This window comes from Mirounga angustirostris, unplaced genomic scaffold (assembly GCF_029215605.1).
Source record: "Mirounga angustirostris isolate CCGP_5_RB_7025 unplaced genomic scaffold, mMirAng1.0.hap1 SCAF_11, whole genome shotgun sequence".
NCBI classification, from domain to species: domain Eukaryota; kingdom Metazoa; phylum Chordata; class Mammalia; order Carnivora; family Phocidae; genus Mirounga; species Mirounga angustirostris.
The window spans coordinates 38892104-38914692 of NW_026991719.1; the positions used below are offsets into that span (position 1 = coordinate 38892104).

Sequence of the window (22589 nt, forward strand, 5' to 3'; positions counted from 1 at the left end):
CCTTGAATAACACTTTTGAGATATAAGATTAAGCACACTTTATTTTTACTTCATTCCCCATTCTAACCCATGAAAATGTTAACTTGGGTTTTAGCTTTATATACTTTTATTACAATTTTTAAAGATTTATTTATTATTTATTGTAGAGAGAGAGACAAAACGAGCAGGAGGGGTGGAGGGAGAGGAAGAGAGAATCTCCAGCAGACTCCACGCTGAGCACAGAGGCCTACAGGGGGCTTGATCTCATGACCCCGAGATCATGACCTGAGCTGAAACCAGAAGTTGGATGCTTAACCGACTGCCCCACCCAGGTGCCCCTACTCATATTACTATTTTTAAAATTCAGTACCTAATTTGAGAAAAAATATTGTGATTCAGATTTAGTTTTATAATTAGATATGGTGCAATTATTTAAGTGCACTTCTATTTTGGCATGATAATGCTCCCCTGCATGACCTCCCCATTCTTGAGCCCCCTCCTTTTTTTTTTTTTTTTTACTTCATCTCTTGATTGGTTGAAAAATACTGCAAACAAATGTTTTCAAGAATGTGATATATTTTGTGATCCCTTAAAAAGCAGAGTGTTTCTCTGACATCTCTACTGAAAGACGACTCAGCTATATATTACATTTTGGGGTCACCAATTTTTCTCTCTAAAACTCTAGATATGAAAAATCAGACAGATTGATGTTTGCTTTTATCTGGGCAATCTGACTTCATTTTCTTGCCTGAACAATTATAGACAATATTGTAGGTTAACACTTTTGTCATAATGTATCCAGTTGTGCATCCTCTTTTATTGACTTTGGCTAGAACACAGTGGGCTCTTTCAATTAACAGACACTGTTCTTCAACACAGGAATGTTTCTGTTTTACTTTCTTTGTAGATATCTCTTCCACTTGCCTTTGTTCCTGTTTTAGGAACACCAATTATCCATATGTTGGTTCTTCATTTTCTTCACAGCCCTCATCTTCTCTCATTGTTTCCATGTCTGTCTGTTTCCACTCCATTCGGTTTCTTAGCATCAGCTTTGTTCTTGACACCAAACTTAATTTTCTGCCAGATAAATTCTCCTTTTTTACTGTCTCCAGTGTGTACTTTAGTTTTGTTTTTGCTTTCTTAGAGTACTTGCTCATTTTTCTTACCCTGTCTGTCTCTCTTTCCATCTCATTCTATTAGATTTTCATCTCAGTCCCACCTATTCATTCCTTCTGTTTCTTTTTTTCTACAGAAGCATTAAGAATATCAACAGGTTTCTTCTGGATCATGGTGAAGAAGCGTGCTCATTTCCTCTGATTTTTCTAGATGCTCTGCTCCTCTCATAGCTCTGTGCTGATTATTCTCCTTACTCTCCAATAAAACAAGGTTTCTGTAGGCTCAGTATCTGTCCACAGGTGATTGAACGGGTTACCTCCAGGTCCACCATCTGTCTATGGAAATAGTGGCGAAATCTCCATCTCCAGTCTTTAGCTGGAGGGCACACTAATGTCCACATAGTCTAACTTCACCTTTTATGATCCCTTAAAGAGCAGGGAGTGTTTTTCTGACCTCTTTACTGAAAGACGACCCATATATTATATTTTGGGGTCACCAATTTTTCTAAAACTCTAGATGTGAGAAATCAGACCGACTGACATTTGTTTTTTTCTGGGCAAGCTTATTTACTAGTGTGATACCAATCACAATACAGTTCCTAGCACAGGCTTCTCTCAGGGATTTTCAAGAAGCTGGCCTTTCCTGAAAGTTTTGGCCAGGTCTGGCTGTTTAACGTGCAGGAAAGTTACATGCAAAATGAGAAAGAATGCAGGGCCTCTTGTTAAAAAACCGAGAATTTCAAGATGGTAACAGCAGAACATTAAACCAAGTCCGAGGCCCTTCTTATCACAGGGCCCTGTGTGCCTGCCGAGGTTGCACTCCCATGAAGCTGGCCATGGTTATGGGGACTGCACTTCCTTAAATGTAAGTCTCCTCCCAATCTCTGTCCTGTTTCCTGCCCACTTGTTTTATCTATCTGCCTAGATAAATAGGAAATAGAGGAGTCTAGAGGATATGGTGTGGAGGTGGGGGTAGGGATCAGTATTCTGGTGAGCAGCCTTCAAGGGGAGAGAACTGCCATCTCTTGTTGGTTTAAGCACCATGTGTGTGAATTGGGAGACAGATGGTGGTGGGTCATCAGGGGATAGAGTGTGGGCCTTAAATAAGTGGCTTCCTACCTTTTTCAGTCACTGTCTTTGAGGAAATGAAGCACAGGTAAACCATGATTGCCATTTTCTTAATCCAGCCATTTAGGACCATCTGCCTCATAATTAACATCAATTTCACCCAGATCCAAGACTTAGATTACCTGTCAGTTTTAGTCTTTGATATTGTGAAATCTTGTCTTTTTTTTTTTTTTTAATGTATTTGAGGGGATTTTTGTGAGATGTTAGGACAGGATATATTTGGGAACAAAGAACAATATATCATTTTGGTCTAGAAGTCCCCATGGAATCAATTAGGTAGACCAGGGGTTGGCAAACCTTGTCTACATAGGGCCAGACAGTAAATATTTTAGATTTTGCAGGTCAAGAGGCAAAATTAAAGATATTATGTAGGTATTTACATAGCAAGAGAAAAATCAAATTTCCACAAATATTGTATTGATGAAATTAAAAACCCAGTAGTAATAATTCAGTAGTTTTGGTAATACAGGTCTACTAATGAGAAAAATGGGATTCTTTGTTTTTGGAATACATTTTGCTTAATTAGGGTTCAAAGTTAGTATTGCTTATCATCGAATTAGTTTGCAAATGTTCATCTGTTAATGCTGATCTGTAATAGGATTTTATGTATTTCATTTTTGAAAATGTCTTTCCCTACAGATAGGCACTGCCAAACACTGACATCAATCCATGCGCATATGATTTTAATTGAGCATGTTCATTGCATGGAAGGCATTTATAGAATTCTATTAGATTTTTCTCTTGAAATTTGCCTTTTAGTATATCATTACATTGCAGTTAATCACTTCCAAATGATGCTTAGGTAGAAACTACTCAATTGCCCTGTTAAATGAATTTCAAAATACGGAAATTTCCTTACACTTGCACTGAGGTCTGAAAAATTGAGGTCACTTGGAACTGAGGCTTGAACTTGGAAAATATACATGTTGTAAATTTGTATAGGAATAGATAATTTGCCTCTTATTTTAAGTTTTGATAGCATGGAAATATAGAAAGTGGCTTGACAGTACTTGTAGTTTGGGCAATGTTATTTGTCATCAAAATGACTTTACTGTTGTGTAAGCTTATGTGTAAATGTTGTTTTACCTTGGAAGTGGTAAAGTTCATTTAGACCTATTAACAAGCCTCCAGCAAAAGCTAGTTTCCAAAGCCATTCATAGGTTGATAATAGGGGTTGAGGGCTGTTCTTCTCATTCAAAAATTCTCAATTTTGGTCTTGAGCTCTGAAGAATCACAGTAGAACTTTGCCGCTGCTAAGATACTGAACTGCTCTGTGGTAGAGCAAGACAGGATATTCAGTTTTTACTTCTGATAAAAATTCACAGAACTGATGATGGTTAAGTCCATGAGTGTGAATGAAGTTACTGGGGACACCGCTGGTTCAATAACACATGCTAAATTCCAATATTACCACAAAGTAATTACTGATGAGTAATACAATGAATAGCCATAGGGTTTAAATGTCTTACATTTTCACCAACTTTGTAATTTGTTCCAATAAGCATTTTTCGGCGTCACGCTTATTCTTGCTACCACCAGTTGTAACACATCTTAGCAGGTTCCACTTCATGTTGTAGGGCATCACTGCTTTTTCAGCTTCTTTGGAAACTGAAGCCACTTCAAACAGGGCATTGACTCTTCAAATAAATAACAATTGAGTAGTATCTGTATTCTCTGTTAACTCATGAAGAGCCAGGGAAAACCACTCAGGTAATTGCCTTGTTTTTTAGTTGACTATTGATGTTGCTCCCAATGTCCTCAACTCTTTAAGCAACTGTTCCAAGCTGAAAGGTTAATAGCCTTAAATTTATTTTCTCTGGGCATATTACTTTGGCTGGTGCAATCCGACACAATTTAATTAAACAGCTTCCCTTGCCTGGCTAAGAAATGAGCCACTCAGAAAATGGCTTCGGTTGCAGTCTCCTTTTCATTTTTTATTTTGGTGAAGAAATTCTGCTGTGATGAAATATTCTGTTTTAAATCCTCTAATTGTTCTCACTGTTGCTTTCCTAGCACTTGGGAAAATTGTGATGAGTGTAGCCTAATAACGTTGACTTATATGATAAATGCTTTGCCATCAAATTTATAACGAAACCATCCACATTCTACTGTGCCTTAAAAGCATGATATTTGAAGCCCATTTTCCTCTTTTTTCATGTTTTGACATGATAGACATGATAGACGTGTACTGATAATAAAAAAATGTAATGGTGTTATATGTGTGGCACTTGAAACCCTGCCAAGCTATAACAGGATTACTGTGATTTGTAGGGCACTAAGCAGCAGTGGAAAGTGATGAGACTACCACATACATTCTCTGTTGTGACCATCTAACTGTGTGTTGCCTTGTGAATGTAGCCATAGATAATACATAAATGAGTGAGCATGACTATGTTCTAATGAAACTTTATTTATGGACAGCCAAATTTGAATTTCATATAATTTTAATGTATGACAAAATGGCTGTACAAATACAGGTGGCAGACTGGTTTTGGCCTGTAGGTTGTAGTTTTCTGCCCCCTGGTCTAGCAAAAGGGCTAGACCAATTGGCTAGCCAATACTCATTGAGGTTGGTGCCAATTGCTCAGCCCAGGTGAAAGGAAATCTGTTTAATGCAGCAGCACTAACACCAATAGCAACTCTACAGTTATTATTTCTGTGCCTAAAATCACTATAACCCGTCAGTATGGTTCTTGAGTATGCTTTTCTAATTTTCCAACTCTAACTCCCAGTTCTTTCCTTACCTTTTTGGTCACAGCCATACGCAACTTCTTGAAGTTACTGTAACTCTCATATTCTTAGGCTTCTGTGCTTTTGCAGACACATTGCTGCCTGTGGTTGGAACACACACACCTCTACACCCACCCCCTAGTTCCTACTAATCCATAATCTATTTGCTAGGAGCTTTATTTGGTCCCTCTAAGCTGATAAAGATGCCTCTTCCATGAGCATCCACAGAAATTTGGGCAAAGCTTACAGCACTCAGCACTGTGCATTATGGTATAGAATTTATTTATACAACTCTCCAAGTAAGAGCTCAGGACAGGGACCATGTCAATTTGGGAAATTTTCAGCCATTATTTCTTTGCATACTTTTTGGGCCCTGACCATTCTCCTCTCCTTCTGGGACACAAGTGTTAGATCTTTTGCTACAGTCCCGCAGATCCTTGAGGTTCTGTTTATTATTATCTTTTTCAGTCTATTTTCTCTCTGTTGTTCAAGTTGGGTAATTTCTGTTGTTCTGTCTTGACGTTCACTGATTCTTTTCTCTATCCCTTCCATTCTGATGTTGAGCCCATATATTTGGTTTTTATTTTGGCTACTATATTTTTCAGTTCTAAAATTTCCATTTGGTTCTTCTTTGTATCTTCTATTTCTTTGCTGAAACTTCCTATTTCTCTGCTGTGATTTTCTAGTTTTTCATTTAAGTGGGTTCATAATTGCTCATTGAAACATTTTCATGATGGTTGCTTTAAAATCCTTGTCAGATAATTTGAACATCTGATTTACCTCAGTGTTCACATCTGTTGGTTGTATTTTCTAATTAAGCTCCAATTATTCTGGTTCTTGGTATGAAGGATTTTTGATCGAAACCTGGACATTTTTGGTATTATGAGACTGTGGATCTCATTGGAATCTTGTTTTAGCAGGCCTCTTCTGGCATCCTTCTGGTCGGGGGAGGGAAAACACTGCCTATTACTACTTTCAGGTAGGGGTGGAAGAAGTCCAGGTTCCCTACTCAACCTTGGTTGACTGGTGGAGGGGGAGGGTCTTCTTGTTACTGCTGGATATGGATGGGAGTTCTGGCTCCCCAGTAGGCCTCCATCGATATCACCCTGGCTGGGAGGTGTGGGAGTGCCTCATTAGTGCTCCCCACATTGCTTCCACTGACACCATGGGAGTGGTGGCCTGGTTACCACTGGGCAGTAGGCCTCCTCTCACACCAACTCAGCAGGGAGGGGTAGTGATCCCTCATTTCTGCTGGATTGGGGTGGAAGTCCAGCCTCCCCAGTGAGGTGGTGGTGGTGATTTGAGGTGTCTCTTTACAGCCTGGTGAGGGTAGGAATCTAGGTTCCTGGTGGGTGTGGGTGGTCTTGACTTCATTTAGAAGTCTCAAAACTATTTTGACCACTGAAGTTTTTGTAATAACTGAAAGTCTGTCTGTACTTGGCTCCCTATCTCCCCTCAACCCTTACTCTGTATTTATTTTGGTCATCAACATGTTTGGACATCAGGTGGGTAATCTTTAGGACACTGGTGAGTATGGGAAGAGCTGGTACATTTTTTTTTTTTTGGTACTTTTTTTGATATAAAAAAAGTATGGTTCTAATTATAACACTAGATAAATCATGACTCTACTGTGTGACTTTTTATCTGTATGGGTTACATGACACTAACATTACGAAAGAACTACATATTCCTAAATGCTTCAGGTTAAGTATTTAGTTGTTCGAAAGTTAAATTTGTTTTCCTATAATTGAATGGGCTTCTTCTCTGATATTAATTGGTGGCACTTATATAAGTATTAACTACAAATTATACACTAATTAGTCCATAATCGGACTCAGCATGACACAAATTTATATAATTTTAAAATGTTGATTTATCTATGCATATATTAGTCATATTAACTTGGTACACTCAAATTACTCTCCCCTGCTCCTAGTGTGTTGTTAGAATTATGAAATAAGAATCAGTAGTAAGTGATATGAGGTTTAATTTTAGAATAAAGGGGAGATGTAGCAATGTTGAGATTATATGCCTTAAGTAAAAAGTGGATTAGAACTATGTGTTGGGTTTATAGAGAGGCTGGGGAGGGATAAGGAGGCAGTGATTGGTAGAGTGGTGATCAATACATCTAGAACCCAGAATGTGAAAGCAAGAAAGGATTTTAGAAATTCCAGTCTGCCTGCCTGCCTGCCTTCCTTCCTTCCTTCCTTCCTTCCTTCCTCCCTTTTTTTCTTTGAGGTCTTTGAATGTATATTATGTATCTGGCACTTTACCTACCTTATGGCATTTAATAGTCAAAATAACATTGTAAAGTGGATATATTTTCTTTTTCACAGATAAGGGCACTGAAGCTCAAACTAGACTAACTTGTGTAAGGTCACCCAGCTATCAAATGGTATAGTTAGGATTCGAACCTGGAGCTGTATGATTTCACAATTCATGCTCTGGCTCAACCTCTCTGCTGTCTGTACAGGTTTCCAGATTCATTTTGCATAGAAATAATCACACAATCATTTATCTCACCATTTCTCTCTCCAGTGAGGACCTAAACCTTGGAGGCTTCATACCTATTGTATATACATTTACTTGACAAATTATAAACTTTTGAGATCTAAAAAATTATATAGTGATATAAAGATTGATGTTACTGTATAAAAGTTGTTTCATGCTTCATAATGGAGGATGGATATCTGTAACTGGACTAGACATGTAGTTCCAGCTTAGAGGGTAATTTTCCCAAGGTCACACAGCCTGTGCAGTAAGGATTTGAATCTAGGTCTACCTGACTCCACCACCACCCATTGCATCCACTCAATGCAATTCTGCTATTAGCTAGTGATGATTATGTGGTGGGAAAGGTTTTGAGGGATTTGGGGTGGGTAGCTTTATAATTCTTATGGGCTCGAGTCAAGAACCGCCAACTCCAGGAAGATGGCCAAATGCTGGCTGAATTTTATCTGCTTGCGCCAGTCTAAGTGTGTGTGTGGAGAGGGAAGATCTTGGTGTCAAAATCTCCCAGGCTTTGAAGGTCGTGTGACAAAGTTAACAATGCATGTGTTAATTTAGCTGTAGAAAACATTCAGCTCTCCATACTCATTCAAATAAAATTGAATACCATAAAGAATGGAAAAGGTGTTTCAGAGAAAGTAATTAAACATGAAATATAATCTATATGAAACTACAGTTTGTTAGTCTAGTTACTGGTCTCAGGGGAACAATTTAAAACCGTGTCTGTGTGCAAAATCAGCTGGGATTTCTATAGCTTCTTACTGAATACTGCTAGGATTACTGAGTCAGCACTAAATTGTCTTCCTTATATTTTGAAATCCAAGTCAAATATATCTCGTCTATTGGTTGCGTTATTAAAAAATAGACAAGAGTCCATTTTTATAAAGGAAACCTTGTCATCGTATGTCCATCAATTGATATTTTCCTATCTCTGAAGACCGGAAGTGTGCCTTGTAACAGATCTATTACATGAGACATATCTTACTAAATTTGTTTTTTGAAAAGAGTAACGGACTGAAGGCATGTTTTCTTTTTCTCCCGATTACACTTCGGATTGAAAACCAGACTAGTGACTTTTATTTACATCTAAGATAGGGTTAGAACAAGAAAGTGTTACTGTTGTCTAAGGCATGTTGTGGGGGGTAGAAAAAGCTCTTCTGGGCTGCAAGCTGTGATAAGGATCTTCACTGTCTTCCTTTAGGCCTGTCCACAAGCAGCCCCAACTCTTCCATGAAGGAACCTGAGACCAGCAACAGAAACCGAAACCAACATTCTGGAGATCTGCTTAACAACTGTCATTATTTTCTTACAATATCATAACGAACTACCGATAAAACGCAGGTAGCACGAAAATTTGGCCCCGAAGTGCCGCCAACAGACCTTTGGCGGTGGGGAGCCGAGATTGGCAAGCCAGACCGCATGGGCGACTCTTCATTCCTTCCGGCCGGGGATCAGGAGGACTTTCCCCCTTCACTTTCCGCGGGAGTGAGGGGATCGGGGCAGGGAGCGCAGGCCTGGCTTAGGGCGGCGCCCGAGCCGCCCGGCTGGGGCCAGCAGCCGCTCCCAAGCTCGCTCCTCGCGGAGGCCATTATTTCCAGCGGTGCCAAAAGTGTGCTCCTTCTTCGGAGGGCGGAGGTCAGGGGCCATGCGCCGCCTCCCGGCGAAGCGACCTTTATCAGGCCCTGTGAGGCCCGGGACCCCTGGAGCGCGGGACTGCGGGGGCCGTGGTCTAGGCCCACCACCGAGCTCTCGGGCAGGCAAAGGCCGTCCATGGCGTCCTTACTCACTGCTCACGCCCGCCGCGGGCGGTGCCGGACCTCGCCCTTCCCCCCCGCTCCCCCCCGCTCCCCCCCCCCCCCCCGCCAATCCCGCCGCGGCTCCCGAGGTGACACGGCCCGGACCCTCCATTCTCTGCCCCAGTGTATTTAACTAGCACAACCTAACAGCCTGCTGCCTCTCGGTGACAACCCTTCCCCCTCCCGACAGACGGGCCCAGCAGCCAACCACCGGCCAGAATTGGCCTGCGTCCCGCTCCCCGTCGGTGGCGGCCTCGGTGGGCGGGGCTCGGCAGCTAGCAAGTTGAGTGGAGCCACGGCTGACGTGAGTCAACAAAGGTCACGTGAGGCGAGCGGGCGGCGCCGATTGGCGGCGCTGGCCGGGCGCGGAGGGGGGGTCACGGCGGCGGCGTGGGGTTCGCTGTGTGACACAATTACAACAACTTTGTGCTGGTGCCGGGGAAGTTTGTCTCCAACGAATCCCCCCCTTGCCCCCCAGCCCCGCGCGCTCCGGCCGTTCCCGCCGTCCCCGCCTGTGGCTGCCCCCCGCCCGCCCCCGCGATGTGACCCTACAGCCGAGCCGCCGCCGCTGCCGACCCGGGGGCTCCGCAGCCCCTGCCGCCGCCGCCTTCGCCGCCGCCGTGTTGGGATTTTTCGTCGCTGCCGCCCGCGGCGGAGAAGGAGGCGGCGACAAAGTTGGTGTGCCGGTCCCGAGCGGAGATTGGGGGCGTCGTTGCGGGCCCCGGCCCGCGGGGGGGTGTCGGCGTTGGAGTTGTGAATTCGCTGCGTTTCCATGAAATCCTGCGGAGTGTCGCTCGCTACCGCCGCCGCTGCCGCCGCCGCTTTCGGTGATGAGGAAAAGAAAATGGCGGCGGGAAAAGCGAGCGGCGAGAGCGAGGAGGCGTCCCCCAGCCTGACAGCCGAGGAGAGGGAGGCGCTCGGCGGACTGGACAGGTACGGGCCGCCGTCACCCGCCCGGTCGGCTCCGGACGGGCTGGCGCCGCTCTCCGGGGAGGCCCGAGCGCGGCTTGCCTCTGGCGGCGGCGGGGCGGACACCTCGGCTTGGCGCTCTCCGTGCCGTAGTCGCCGCTGGGGCCTCGGGCTCGGGCAGGGGTGGATCGGTGGCGTTCCCGGAGCTCTAACGAGCCGCGTGTGTCTCTCCCCACAGCCGCCTTTTCGGGTTCGTGAGGTTTCATGAAGATGGCGCCAGGACGAAGGCCCTACTGGGCAAGGTAAGGCAGCCCGCGGGCCGGAGCGCGGACACGGACTCCCCGGCCGGCGGCCGGCCCGCCCCGGGCCCCGCGGCCCGGCCGGCGTTCATTGTGGCCACGGATGATGGCCGAGGGGCTTCCGGAAAACTATTTCCTGCCTTTGCTCTCCCCCCACCCTCGGATACCTCGCTTGTACCCTTGCGAAATCGCTCTCTCCTCTTGTAGCTGAAGGAACAGAGGCAGCAGCGCTTTGGGGCCGAGCTCAGCTGGGTCGACAAAATCGCCTCTCATTTTACGGCTTTTTGGAGGTAGACCGATGATCTCCGAGGTGCCTGTTCAGTGTCAAGGGATCGTAAATGTGTGCAGATTTCCCCAAATTTCTGACTGACTTGTTTCCCGTGGTTTTTATTCTTTTGCTTCAGGCAGGCTGTTCGTAATGTCTACTGTTAACCAGACGTTTTGGGCTTTCCTGCGTCCCTGCTCCCAGAAGGGGGAAGTTGCATATAGTTTAGGGCGGTGAAGAGTTTGCATTGGGCTGTTGACATGCATCTCGACTGGTATGTGTTTTACCTGAAGTTAGGTGACTTGTTTACTTTTTGGGTCTTTCTGCCACAGAAATCTTGCAGTTATTTGTGAATGTGTTTTCTTCTTGGAGTCTCGTTTCCTGTGTGTCCGACCGGGGAGGCTAGGGGGGATTCGGGGTGTAGTCTCTGTTTATTTGTGTGGAAAGTTGTTGGCACTGTCATTTAGTTAAGTAATGGCTGCTCCTATCGGCCCAAGATGGCGGGACAGGGTGGGAGGAGAAAGTGAAGGGGGGGGTTTGAGGGGAGGGAGGAGAGGTAAACATGGAAATAAATAGTAGCGATGAATAGGCCTCTCCTTCGGAGTGTGTAGCTCGATGGTGTTTAATAAAAATTGTCCAAGATGATTTGCATATAGAATTCTTGTACCTTTCTTAAGCTTGGAAGCAGCATTCATAAGCCTGGTAAATGCTTATCAACCTGTAGCACATTTAGTTGCCCATCCGTAAGCTATTGAACAAAGGCTGTGGAGTCTCGATCTGTCTGCATCAGTTTGTCTCTCCTGACCAAAATACGGCTGAAATGATATTTGTACGGTTTCTTAATTGGGACCGTGAAACTTGGGAGTGTGCGCGATAGGTGTTGCATCCGTTAGACATTTTCTTTTCAAGCTGAAATCAGTAGCTTTGCGTTTGACACCTAGCTTTATTTGTTAGAATTGAGAAGGAAGTTTGAAATGACTAAAGCCTAGCATTTTATTCTTAAGTTGATTTTTTTATTTAGTTGTGCTCAATTTTTGTCTGTAGTTTGGTTTAGAAGAGTCCCTAATTCCTCTTATCTGTAATTAACTTCTGTTTTTGTTTCAAGGTAACTAAGTGTAAGGAGTTTCAGTCACAAATAATGACCAGAAACCTAAAGAAATAGTCCTTTCCAGTAAGCCTAGTGTTTTTGACTGATACAGGAAACTTGAATTAAACTTTGTTGATGTAGGTATTCATTGGTTTCATTAAAATTATCACTGGAAAAATGAGTAGTGACTAGCTCTGAAATGATTCAAGCCTCAATGATTAAAGCCTTGAAGATTTTTTTTCTGAGTATTTAAAATATTAAAAACAGTTGACTGCTGTCAAAGTTGTCCTCCCAAAAGATTAGATAAAATATTTAAATATAAGGGAGCATCATTGTATTTTGAAGTGATTATTGCCAGTCTAACTAGGGGTTGGTAAAATTGTTTGCAAAGATAACACATTTGGAAAAGTTTGGCTAAATCTGTTGCTTTTGGTTTATGATAAAGAAGAAATAAATGGAATCTGAGGTTTTATGTGGATAATGTGTAAAATGCAAGTTGATGATTTCATGTCTCAGAATGCTTGTATTTAGTAGATTCACAGCGGATGGTGCTTAATACTGGATTTCAGATTGTAATATTGAGCCCTGCAGTTATGCGCTATTGTGTTTAACGTAAAGAAGTCGATGTTTTCAAATATCTTTTGTGAAAGTGTGCATTACTTTCTTGATGTTTGAATACAGTAACATGTTATAAATGAGAAATTTGCGAAGCTTCATTATGTTTTGGGGAAGAATTAGGGCTTTATACAACACTGGATAATCTGATAAATTACTAAGTAGTTCATTGAGCTGAAGAAAAAAAGTCTTTATTCAGACTCCGTGCTTGTGAGGTCCTACCTATTTAGGTCAAGACTCATTAGCCTTAACATTAAAACATTCTAGAGTATGTGCTTGCAACCTCATGCAGTTCTTGTGAGCCTGAACATACCAGCGAAATGTGTAATGTAAAGCTTGACATTATATAACCTCACAACTTGTGTTCGAATTGGATTCTGAATAGAATGAATGAGCTGGGGTCCTGCTATCGGAAGTATTGAATTATTTAGTTTCATTATTTAGTTTCATCCATCTTTTGAACAGTCCTGGGGAACAACAGACGTGTGTGTGTGTGTGTGTGTGTGTGTGTGTGTGTGTGTAATGTTGAGCTGTGTTGGTTTCAGAATTTTTACTCTCTGAAAGTCTTAAAAAAACAAGAGTTCACTTTTCTTTGTTGGGGTTGGTTCAGGCTACTTACCTGAGGGCATGTAATGGAATTGAATAACTCCCAGGGTTCTGTTTTTAGCTGCTATTTTTGTCCTGCCAGTTCTCCACCCCGCCAACAAATTTGGTCTGCACCTTGTAGAACTTTATTTCTGACAGAAACTTAGCTCTTACTACTTGTTTTCAAACGATTTTATTCCTATATGTTTTATTGGATCTTCTTTCAAGTTTTAAAATTCAAATTTTGTAGGTGTAAGAAAAGATAACTCTTGACTTAAAAGCTTTGGAAAGTTTTAGGGACGCCTGGGTGGCGCAGTCGGTTGAGCGACTGCCTTTGGCTCAGGTCATGATCCTGGCGTCCTGAGATGGAGCCCCGCATCGCATCGGGCTCCATGCTGGGCGGGGAGCCTGCTTCTCCCTCTGCCTGCCTGCCTGCTTGTGATCTCTCTTTCTCTCTCTCTGTCAGATAAATAAATAAAATCTTTAAAAAAAAAAAAAAAGCTTTGGAAAGTTTTAAACATTTAATAAGTGTCTCTTACTTGCCCCTAAACTTGTATGTTCCTTTTCCAGGTGTGACAATACTTTATCCAAACTGTTGATTTCTCTTAGTCTCTGTTTTTGTAAGATTCATTTATATTAGATTCCTTAAAGGAATTTTTGTTTGTATGATTGCCATTTGATATACAATGCTTGGGGTTTGGGACCAGAAAAATAGTAATATGGTAGATTATTTTTGTGGTAATATCTTTAAAATGTCTTTGAAAGATTATAAACAAAGTGGTTGCTTAATCAGAGTTTTTGAAATACAGCATGATCTTGACCACTTTGCTCTTTAAATTAATGTTGACCATTAGTCTTTTGGTAACATAATAGATTCTTACATTTTAATTATAGTGGAGTTACTGAGAAGTATTAAAAACATTTAAACTATGGTGACTTTTTTGGTACATTTTTGAAAATATTTTGGGTTAATCTTGTTATCAGTTGGATAAGAATTTGCGTTAAAGTATCATAGCAATATATAGCATAAATATAGAAAGAATAAATATAGTAATACTATAAAGGCATATTTATAGTAATATAATGCTAAAGGGTTGGGGAATCTTACCTGTGTCGGGGAACTATTGCTGAAGTACATAGTGGTTCATTTTGAAGTATCTTTACATCTGTTTTTAAGTTTGTCCTGAGTACTTTTATTGGAACTTTTTTTGTAATTCTGTTAATCAGTAGAAAGATTATGTAGAATCCCTAGAAGAAGTTATGGTTTGTTTATCATTTAGAAATGTGTGTTCTTTTTTTCCTAGGAAATAATTAGTACTAAAATAGTTGGTATTTTAAATTTTTTGGGTAATGGTAGTAGTTTAAAATCCATTAAGGCATATATTTTCCTAAATTTGGTTTGCTTACATGTAGATGGTAGGGGAAAATTATTAGGTTAGTTCTGGAGGTGGCTTATTTGTATATTTAGAGGTTGATGCTGTTTAAAATTTTTCTGTATTACTTTTTTTTGTTTATAGGCACTTAAAGGGATATATTCATTACTAGTGCTGAAGAAGGTTTAGTGTTTGGGTTACAAAAGTAACCACAGAATAACGTCATGCTTTGTGTTTGAAAATTAGGTCTTTAATTTGATGTGTTTTTAAAAAGTGTTTTCTAGTTTGGAAAGTTGTCTTGTAAATAATTATAGTCATTGTTTACCTGGAGAAAGTCTCATGCCATTACTATATATTTCCTAAAATTTTGCTACATTCCTGGTAATAAAAGCTATAGAAAGAGATTACAGAAATGTTTGCATATCTGGGCACAGATTAGAACTGCAGGAATATATAAACAGGCACTTTTTAAGTTTTGGCCTTCTTTTTCACTGGATAGCTCTTTCCATAGAATCAATTAGAAGTTGAAATGACTAGGGAACATTTGACTGCCACCTCTAGGTATTTTAGGTTAAGAAAAACTGCCTGAGAGATGGGTTTTTGTGACTTAGGTGGCAAAGTGGAGTGATGGGTCACTTGTTTTAAATCAAAGTAAAGCTTCAGTGCTTGGCTAGCTACGGAGTAAAAAATCTTATTCTGACTTGATTATGTAACATTTAGTTTTTTTTATGTGGTACCAGTATTCTTTTGCAGAGTTGAAAGGGGTTTTGTTAAGTTTATTTTTACTTTGAAACTCATTGTGATCCTTTGAGCTCTTTGAAATTGATGTTAATGACTGATAACACCGTGCATTAATATTATTTTTGAAATGTGGTATCCAGAGAGCTAATTTACGTTACAAAAACACCACCAGATTATCTTAAGAATTGAAATGGTGGTTAGGTTATTTAGGGCCCACATGTATTTATTTGTAGAATAGTTGATTAATGGAATTTATTTAATGAATGCAAAATTAATAGTTTTATGTACGCATACTGAAGCTTTACATGTAATTGTATCAGCTTTGCATTTGTTAACAGTACATTAGAGCAACAAACATTGACTACATTAAATGGAAATCTTCTGTGCGGGGAATATGAAGATAATATAGATATCCCTTGCCTGCACTGAGCTTAAGCTCCCTAAGAGGAGTGAGATAAGTATAAGGATGATATAACATAGGACTGTCAGTGGCAGAAGAATAGTGTGAAGTGCCCTGAAAGTTTATGATAAACATAAATTTAACAAGTTTGAATGGCTTTTTGTTTGTCTTTTGGCTAACCATAGAAACATTGATTAGCAAGCAGGCACAGAAGCAGTCACAGGAACCTGTTTGGGAAGCTTGTGAAGTCCTAGCTCTTTGTAGGTAGTCTAACAAGAACCTTGCTGGAAAGGTGCATTGGAGGCACATGTAGCAATATGTTAGCTGCAGTGGGCATTATCACAGAATTACCTGGTCCCAGTGGAACACAGGGCTGAATGGGACTCATAGAGTTATATGTACACTGTGTAGAGTATTGGGATCCTGGGTTTGTGGATTCTTAGACCCTGTTTGTGCAGAGGTGGAGGTGCCTTTACAGTACTTCTAGCCAAGGTACATTAGCTTGACCATCATTCATTTCACTGATGAAAACTTAATGTCTAAAACCCCTTGTGCTACCTGACACATTCTAGGGCTGACTGAAGTAAAAACAGGAGAAACATTGCCTTTGCAGAGTGCTGCCCTGGCTTGTGTCCTCCTCCTGTCTCTCATTGTTAGATTTAACTGTTCTTGGACTGTGTATTCCTGATTTGGAAATTTAAAAAGTTAACTAGCAGCTTCTGGATTTTAGGTTATTAGAGTTAACTGATAGTTGCTAGTTTAAGATTAACTAAAGCATCTGAGACCCACCATATTCTGATGTATTTTATTTTTTTAAACATTTAATGAGAATTTCTATTATGTAACATATTGTCTGTCAGACATTTAAAACTAAATTATTTAATTAAATTTTTACAGTACACTTGTGAGTTTAATGGGTGGTATTTACATTTGTGAGATATTGCAGATACTGGTGTCTGGGCTAGTTTAATTTACAGACAGGCTATTCCATGTTTTCAGGTATGTTTCAACAAATTATACACTTTGAGCACCAGACCCCAGGAAAAAAAAAAAAAAAGACCCTCTCTGCTAGCTCCTCATGCCTGGGCACTTTTTATGGACTGGACCTTTTTTTCTGTGGATGGGTGGTGCTGGGAAGTGGGCAGGCATTGATGGCTTCTGTAAAACAGTATTGGCTTTCTTGGATCCCCGTTTTCAGGTAGTTTACTCTTGGGGCAGTTGTAAATTGAGTTTCAGAGTTCTACCCTAGGTTGGGCCTCAGTAGAATGGCTACTATTAATAGGATGAGGATTATTTCTTAATTGTGTTTCTTGGAGATGGTGTTTCTTGATTTGGGCATTAGCAAGGAATCTTGTAATTTTGTTTAGGAAAACATGATTTAAAATCAGGTTTTAGCTTTTAGCAGATGTTGAAACGATAATCTGTGTGTTCTCTTCCCTTTCTGATCTCATTTTACAGTAATTTTTACCTTTGTATGGATTCTTGGGATCCTTGAATGAGTGTTCGTGGGTCGGATGAAGAAGTTCTCTGACCAAGTTTTGGAAGGATATTCAGTAAATAAATAAAGGTCGTCTTGGAGTACAAAACAGCTCTAGGGTGAGGAGGAGGGGAGATTTTAAACTTTACACTTTATAGATTTCTGTACTGCTATGGTTTTTTGTTTTTTTTTTCTTTAGACCTATTACTTTACAAATAATACAATAAGCACCCTGATAGTACACCAGAATTATATTTTGGTTGATTGAAAATGGATTTTATTCTACCGTGTGTGTAGAGATAACTGTAAAGGCCTTGTCAAGTTGGGATGCTTTTGAGCTTGATGGTCCTTAAGTGGGGATAGGGGTGAATGAAGTAGAGATGTGCCCTGTTAGGTCCTGTTTCTTTGCCCTTTAGGTGGCTTTATGATAAGTCACTATGCAATCTTCATTTTTTTTTTTTGTTTTTAAAGATTTTATTATTGAGAGAGCACGCACGTGTGCACACAGGGGGAGGGGCAGGGTGAGAGAGAATCTCAGGCAGACTCAGTATTGAGCGCAGAGCCAGACTGCCCAATCTCAGGACCCTGAGATCATGACCTGAGCCGAAATCAAGAGACAGATACTTAACTGACCAAGCTACCCAGGCCACCCCTGCAATCTTCATTTTGATCTTTAGCATCTGTTTCTTTGATGACTTTCCTTTTGGGCCCCTTTTTGCCTAGGTTGACATTTGGGACCTAATTAAGAACTATAACGTGGAAGCTTGGGAGTGATGCCTTATTTAGACAGTTTTAGGGTTCTCAGGCAATTTGTGGGCTCTTTTTGCCACTTTTCCTACAGACTTTTATTTATTTTTTTAAATCCATTTCTTCTTTTATCCTATTTTTTCTCTATTTTTCTACATTGTTAAAACTGTTGTCATTCTGTTAATGTATTCTGATTTTTTTTGTAGTTTGGGTCTGTGGAAGTATTTTGTCTGTGTTAGAATAAATAAAAGATGTGCTGCTGCTAAGTTTATTCTCAGGAAGAAGGTTGGACTTTGTTATAGTTAAGAGATTATATGAGGTCATCTAATACATTTTAATTTAGAACAGTAGAGGAAACCCTTTTAAAAGGATAAAGGGTTGTTTTCAGGCTATGGATCTATTACATTATGTTCATTAGATCCTTTTCTTCTTTAAAAAAGTTTGTTAGGGAAAATTTTCAAGAGCAGAGAAAATCAACCAGCCAACCATCACTGATCATTACCCAGTTAAGCTATTTTCAACTCACGTCCAGTCTGTTTCATCTGTATTTTGCCCCTCACCCCCATTATTTTGAAGGACATTTCAGGCATCAATCACATCATGTAATCCATAGATATATCAGTTTGTCTCTGAAACATAGCCACAGTGCCCTTACTATACTTAAAAATAACTTCTTTTTTTAAAAGATTTTATTTATTTATTTGACAGAGAGTGAGAGAGCACAAGTAGGGGGAGCAGCAGAGGGAGAGGGAGAAGCAGCAGGCTCCCTGCTGAGCAGGGAGCCTGATGTGGGGCTCATGTGGGGCTCGATCCCAGGACCCCAGGATCATGACCTGAGCTGAAGGCAGATGCTTAACTGACTGAGCCACCCAGGTGCCCATAAAAATAACTTAATAGTAAATATTTTTTGGGCCCTGATAATTTTGATGTATGGAAGAATTCTTTGGGAAACTAATAGAAAACAGATAATGAGCTGAATAATGTGAGTTTGTATTTCAATATTGTGGAAGGATTCTGTAATAGAATATTACATAATCGTGGCAAAAGAGATAATTTTGCCTAAGAACTTTATGAATCTTAGTTGACTGAATCTGGGTCATTTATACATTTAGGGGAACTTTGTTTTTAAGATATAGTAGTTAAAATAAATGTTTTAGGTTTTTGAATTTCAAATATCAGAATGAGAACTAGAAAAACTTTTGGTTTTGCTTGGTTGATTGTGAAATGTTTGCTGACCTGCTGTGGGTGAGGCCATGTGCCAAGTCTTTGGGCAACAAGTAAGACCTGGCCTCTGCCTGCAGTCTTTGGAGGAAAATGGATAGACTGAGTGATCATATGTTGTAGTAAGTACAGTAATCAAGGTGTATGCAAAGTTCTATGAGCTCTCAAATGGTGGAGCCAATAAAACATTTAAAATGTTTGATTATGGATAGTTTAAACTATCCACACAATTCCTAGCATTTTGGGGCAGTTAATTTTGACTGGAGAAGTAAGTAGGTGAGGGAAACTCCACGAAGATGTAACATTTTGTCTTGGTTATCAAACGTGAGTGGAGGTTTAGCAAGAGGAAGGAAAGGGCAGAGAGTTGGAGGTATGAAGTTAAATGATGTTTAAGGAATTGTGAATAGGGCGCCTGGGTGGCTCAGATGGTTGAGCGTCTGCCTTTGGCTCAGGTCATGATCCCGGGGTCCTGGGATCGAGTCCCGCATCGGGCTCTCTGCTCCTTGGGAGCCTGCTTCTCCCTCTGCCTCTCTCTCTGTCTCTCATGAATAAATAAATAAAAATCTAAAAAAAAAAAAAAAAAAAAGGAATTGTGAATAGTCCAGTGTGGGTAGAGGGTGTCATGTTGGGATTAGGAGAAAGTAACTGAGCACATGAAGGCCCACCTCACTATAGGCCATAGGATGTTTTGGGAGGTCATTGAAGTCAACTCTCTAATCCGGGGGAATTGACATGACTAGAGTAGGTTTTATGGGAATATTATTGGCTACAGTGAGAAGGATAAAGCGGAGGGGAAAAGATCCTAGTTGTGAAGTATTGATGGTGGATTTTAAAGTGGAATTCTGCTTCTGCCAGTTACTCGATGTGTGATCCTTGGACAAATGATTTCATCTTTCAGAGGCTCAGCTTTCTCATCTGTAAAATGGAAGTGGTAATAGATTTCTGGCAGGCTGTTGCATTTTGTGTTAGGAAAGAAAGTGCTTGGCATTGGGCCTAGCATGGAAGGTGCTCAGTACAAGGTTCATGTTATCATCTTGGGAAAGACAGTTAAGTTTAAACTAAGGCTATAGTTTAGGAGTGAGGGTGGAGATTTGGGATCTCTGGAAAAGAATCCTAACATCTTACTACTTTGACTTTCTTTCTTTGTCTAACCACATCTTAGTCTCTGAGACTCTGTTCTAGATTTTCTTTACTCACTCTGCCTCCAACTTACACATAAACTTCCACTTGAGTACTTTAGTTGGGCATCTTGAAGGCACCTTAAACTGAACATATGCAGACTGAATTTATCATTGTCTTTGATGTTTCTTATCTTAATAAATGGCACTTAATCATTATCCTTGCCAGAAACCTTGGAGTGGTTCTTGACTCCTTTTTCTTAACTTAAAAGTCCTCATAGTCTGCCTATCTTGTCATTTCTACATCTTAAATTTCAAGCCTGTTTCTCTCCATTCTCACTGCCATTATTCTAATTGCAGCCATGAGCCTATCTTTGACTTTTATATAGTTTTTTTGAATATGTATACATGTGCATAGTACAGAATTGAAAAGTTACATGAAGGGTTTTGTTTTTTTTTTAAGATTTTATTTATTTATTTGACAGAGAGAGACACAGTGAGAGAGGGAACACAAGCAGGGGGAGTGGGAGAGGGAGAAGCAGGCTTCCCGTTGAGCAGGGAGCCCGATGCGGGCGGGGCGCTGTATCCCAGGACCCTGGGATCATGACCTGAGCTGAAGGCAGTCGCTTAACGACTGAGCCACCGAGGCGCCCCTACATGAAGGGTGTTAACAGTAAAAAGAAAATCTCCCTCCCACACCATCTCCCAGTTATTTTGTTCCTGTTATCAGGCAGCCACTGATAAAAGGTATGTTGGGTAACTTCATATTTCAACACATACCAGAGCATATTCCATTTTATTTTTTCCCCCACACGAATGAGGTCATACTGTATACAAGTCATTAAAATACTGTTAATTTTATTCTTTGCTATATGAAGATGTTAGTAGTTTCTATATTGAATTGTCTTGGGTTTGAGAGTTCTCTCATTCAAATAGATGTTGGTGAGGGGATTGATTTGGGTTATTTTTAAGTTCTTTTTGATTTTGAGGTTTTAATACTCCTTTTATACATGATATTGAGGGTAGAAATTCTTCAACATGCGAAAGTCTTAATTGGAAGTATGTTCATGTGTGTTTTCGTAAGGTAGCAGTTGCTTAATTTTGTATACTTTGAACTGTCAATTGGAATAATTGGCAAATTTTGCCTTCATATTTTGGTTTTATTAGTATGACTGATTATCAGGCTCTGTGATTACTAACTTAATTCACTACCTGAATGTTTATAGAAGTAGCCATAGTTTATACTACTTAATCATCTTGTATTTGCAGGAGTCATTCATTTCCTTGGTTTATTCTTGTTCTTATAGAAAAGGAAAAATAGGTAAACTTGCATTCTTGATTAGTTGAAAACAGTACAGGGCTTAGTGGTTAACTTATTTCATGGCAGAATATCTTTATTTTCATTTTTCAGTGACTGGTGTTAGAGCTATAACAGTAGTATTTATTTTTGGGGGTCATTAACCCTTTTAGGGTCAGTGTAGCTGCATACATTTTATATATGATTTCAGGGAGTGTAAAGATCCCTTTGAAGCCCAACTGTGGACTCCATTATTTTCACTTAAGTGTAGTTCACTTATTCTTGAGTAGAGGGGTAGAGGTGTTAATGATGGGAGTATGTTGGAGAGAAAGGAAAGCTTTAGAACCACTGGGTTGGTTAGGCTTAGATGGCATGGATTTTTACCACACAGTTTGTGGTATTTTCTGACCACTTCACATATTCTCTCAAATTCTTCTCTACAGGTTATTATGAAGGTACTAGGGGAAGAGAAGGTGGTCTGATCCGTAGAGAACTTACTGTTCTAACTGGAAAAATAGCTGTACGCACATGTCCTTTTAACATAGTTAATAGGCTTTAGTGTTGTTTCTTTAGCCTGGGTGCTCAAAATGCTGGTTTGGTTGGGAGGCTGTATGATATATGGGGAAGAACAATGGATTAGAAAACTGAAGACCTGAGTTTTAGGGTCTGCTGCCTACTTTAGTCAAGTTGCTTAATTGATACTGTCCCAGTTTTACCGTCTGTTAAGATGAAAGGCTGGGAATTAAAAATTTTCAGTGACTAGCACCAGAATTCTAGGTAACTGTTCATTTTAGTTTTTAGGATTGACCCAATTCTTTTTTAAGATTTTGACCCAGAAGGAGGACACAGTAGAACTTTGTTCTAGATGGTAATTTTCTTTGATTTCAGCCTCAAGCCTTCAGGATCAGACACCAGATGAATGCAAAGACCTAATGGAACTGAGTTGCATGTTTTTGTTATGCTAGTATGATTGGCCATTCTGTTAGTCTTTGATTTGAAAGTTGGTCTTATTTATTAATGGTTAGTGTTTGACTTCTCCAAACTGCTGCTTATAGTTGGGGCTATAATTTTTTAGGTCAGATGTGATATTTCTAATTATAGAAGATGGGTGTAATCACTGTGTCTGTTTGCTGGGAATTCATATAACAGGGCTAAATGAATTCTCATGTGCATTGGTAAGAAATGTCACATTGAAGGGG

General features: G+C 40.4%; 1 protein-coding gene and 1 long non-coding RNA gene across 13 annotated transcripts in view; one reads left to right on the forward strand and one right to left on the reverse strand.

Moving 5' to 3' along the window:
* Nucleotides 1–455: 455 nt before the first annotated feature.
* On the reverse strand, nucleotides 456–9277 carry LOC123845784 (uncharacterized). Its single transcript, XR_006791089.3, has 2 exons — nucleotides 8841–9277; nucleotides 456–8700 (listed from the first exon to the last, which is right to left on the reverse strand). It is a non-coding gene; the product is annotated as an uncharacterized LOC123845784 (long non-coding RNA).
* A 388-nt stretch (nucleotides 9278–9665) lies between these two features.
* KDM6A (lysine demethylase 6A) overlaps nucleotides 9666–22589 on the forward strand; it is a 208808-nt gene continuing 195884 nt past the window's right edge. For 2 of the 12 annotated variants that reach the window (XM_064573951.1, XM_064573955.1), the window contains exons 1-2: nucleotides 9666–10189; nucleotides 10404–10467. In XM_064573951.1, coding sequence (XP_064430021.1) covers nucleotides 10029–10189; nucleotides 10404–10467 — 225 coding nt within the window. In that variant the 5' untranslated portion in view covers nucleotides 9666–10028. The remainder of the gene's footprint in view (nucleotides 10190–10403; nucleotides 10468–22589) is intronic. The other 10 variants (XM_064573959.1, XM_064573958.1, XM_064573948.1 and 7 more) reach the window with 6 other exon arrangements.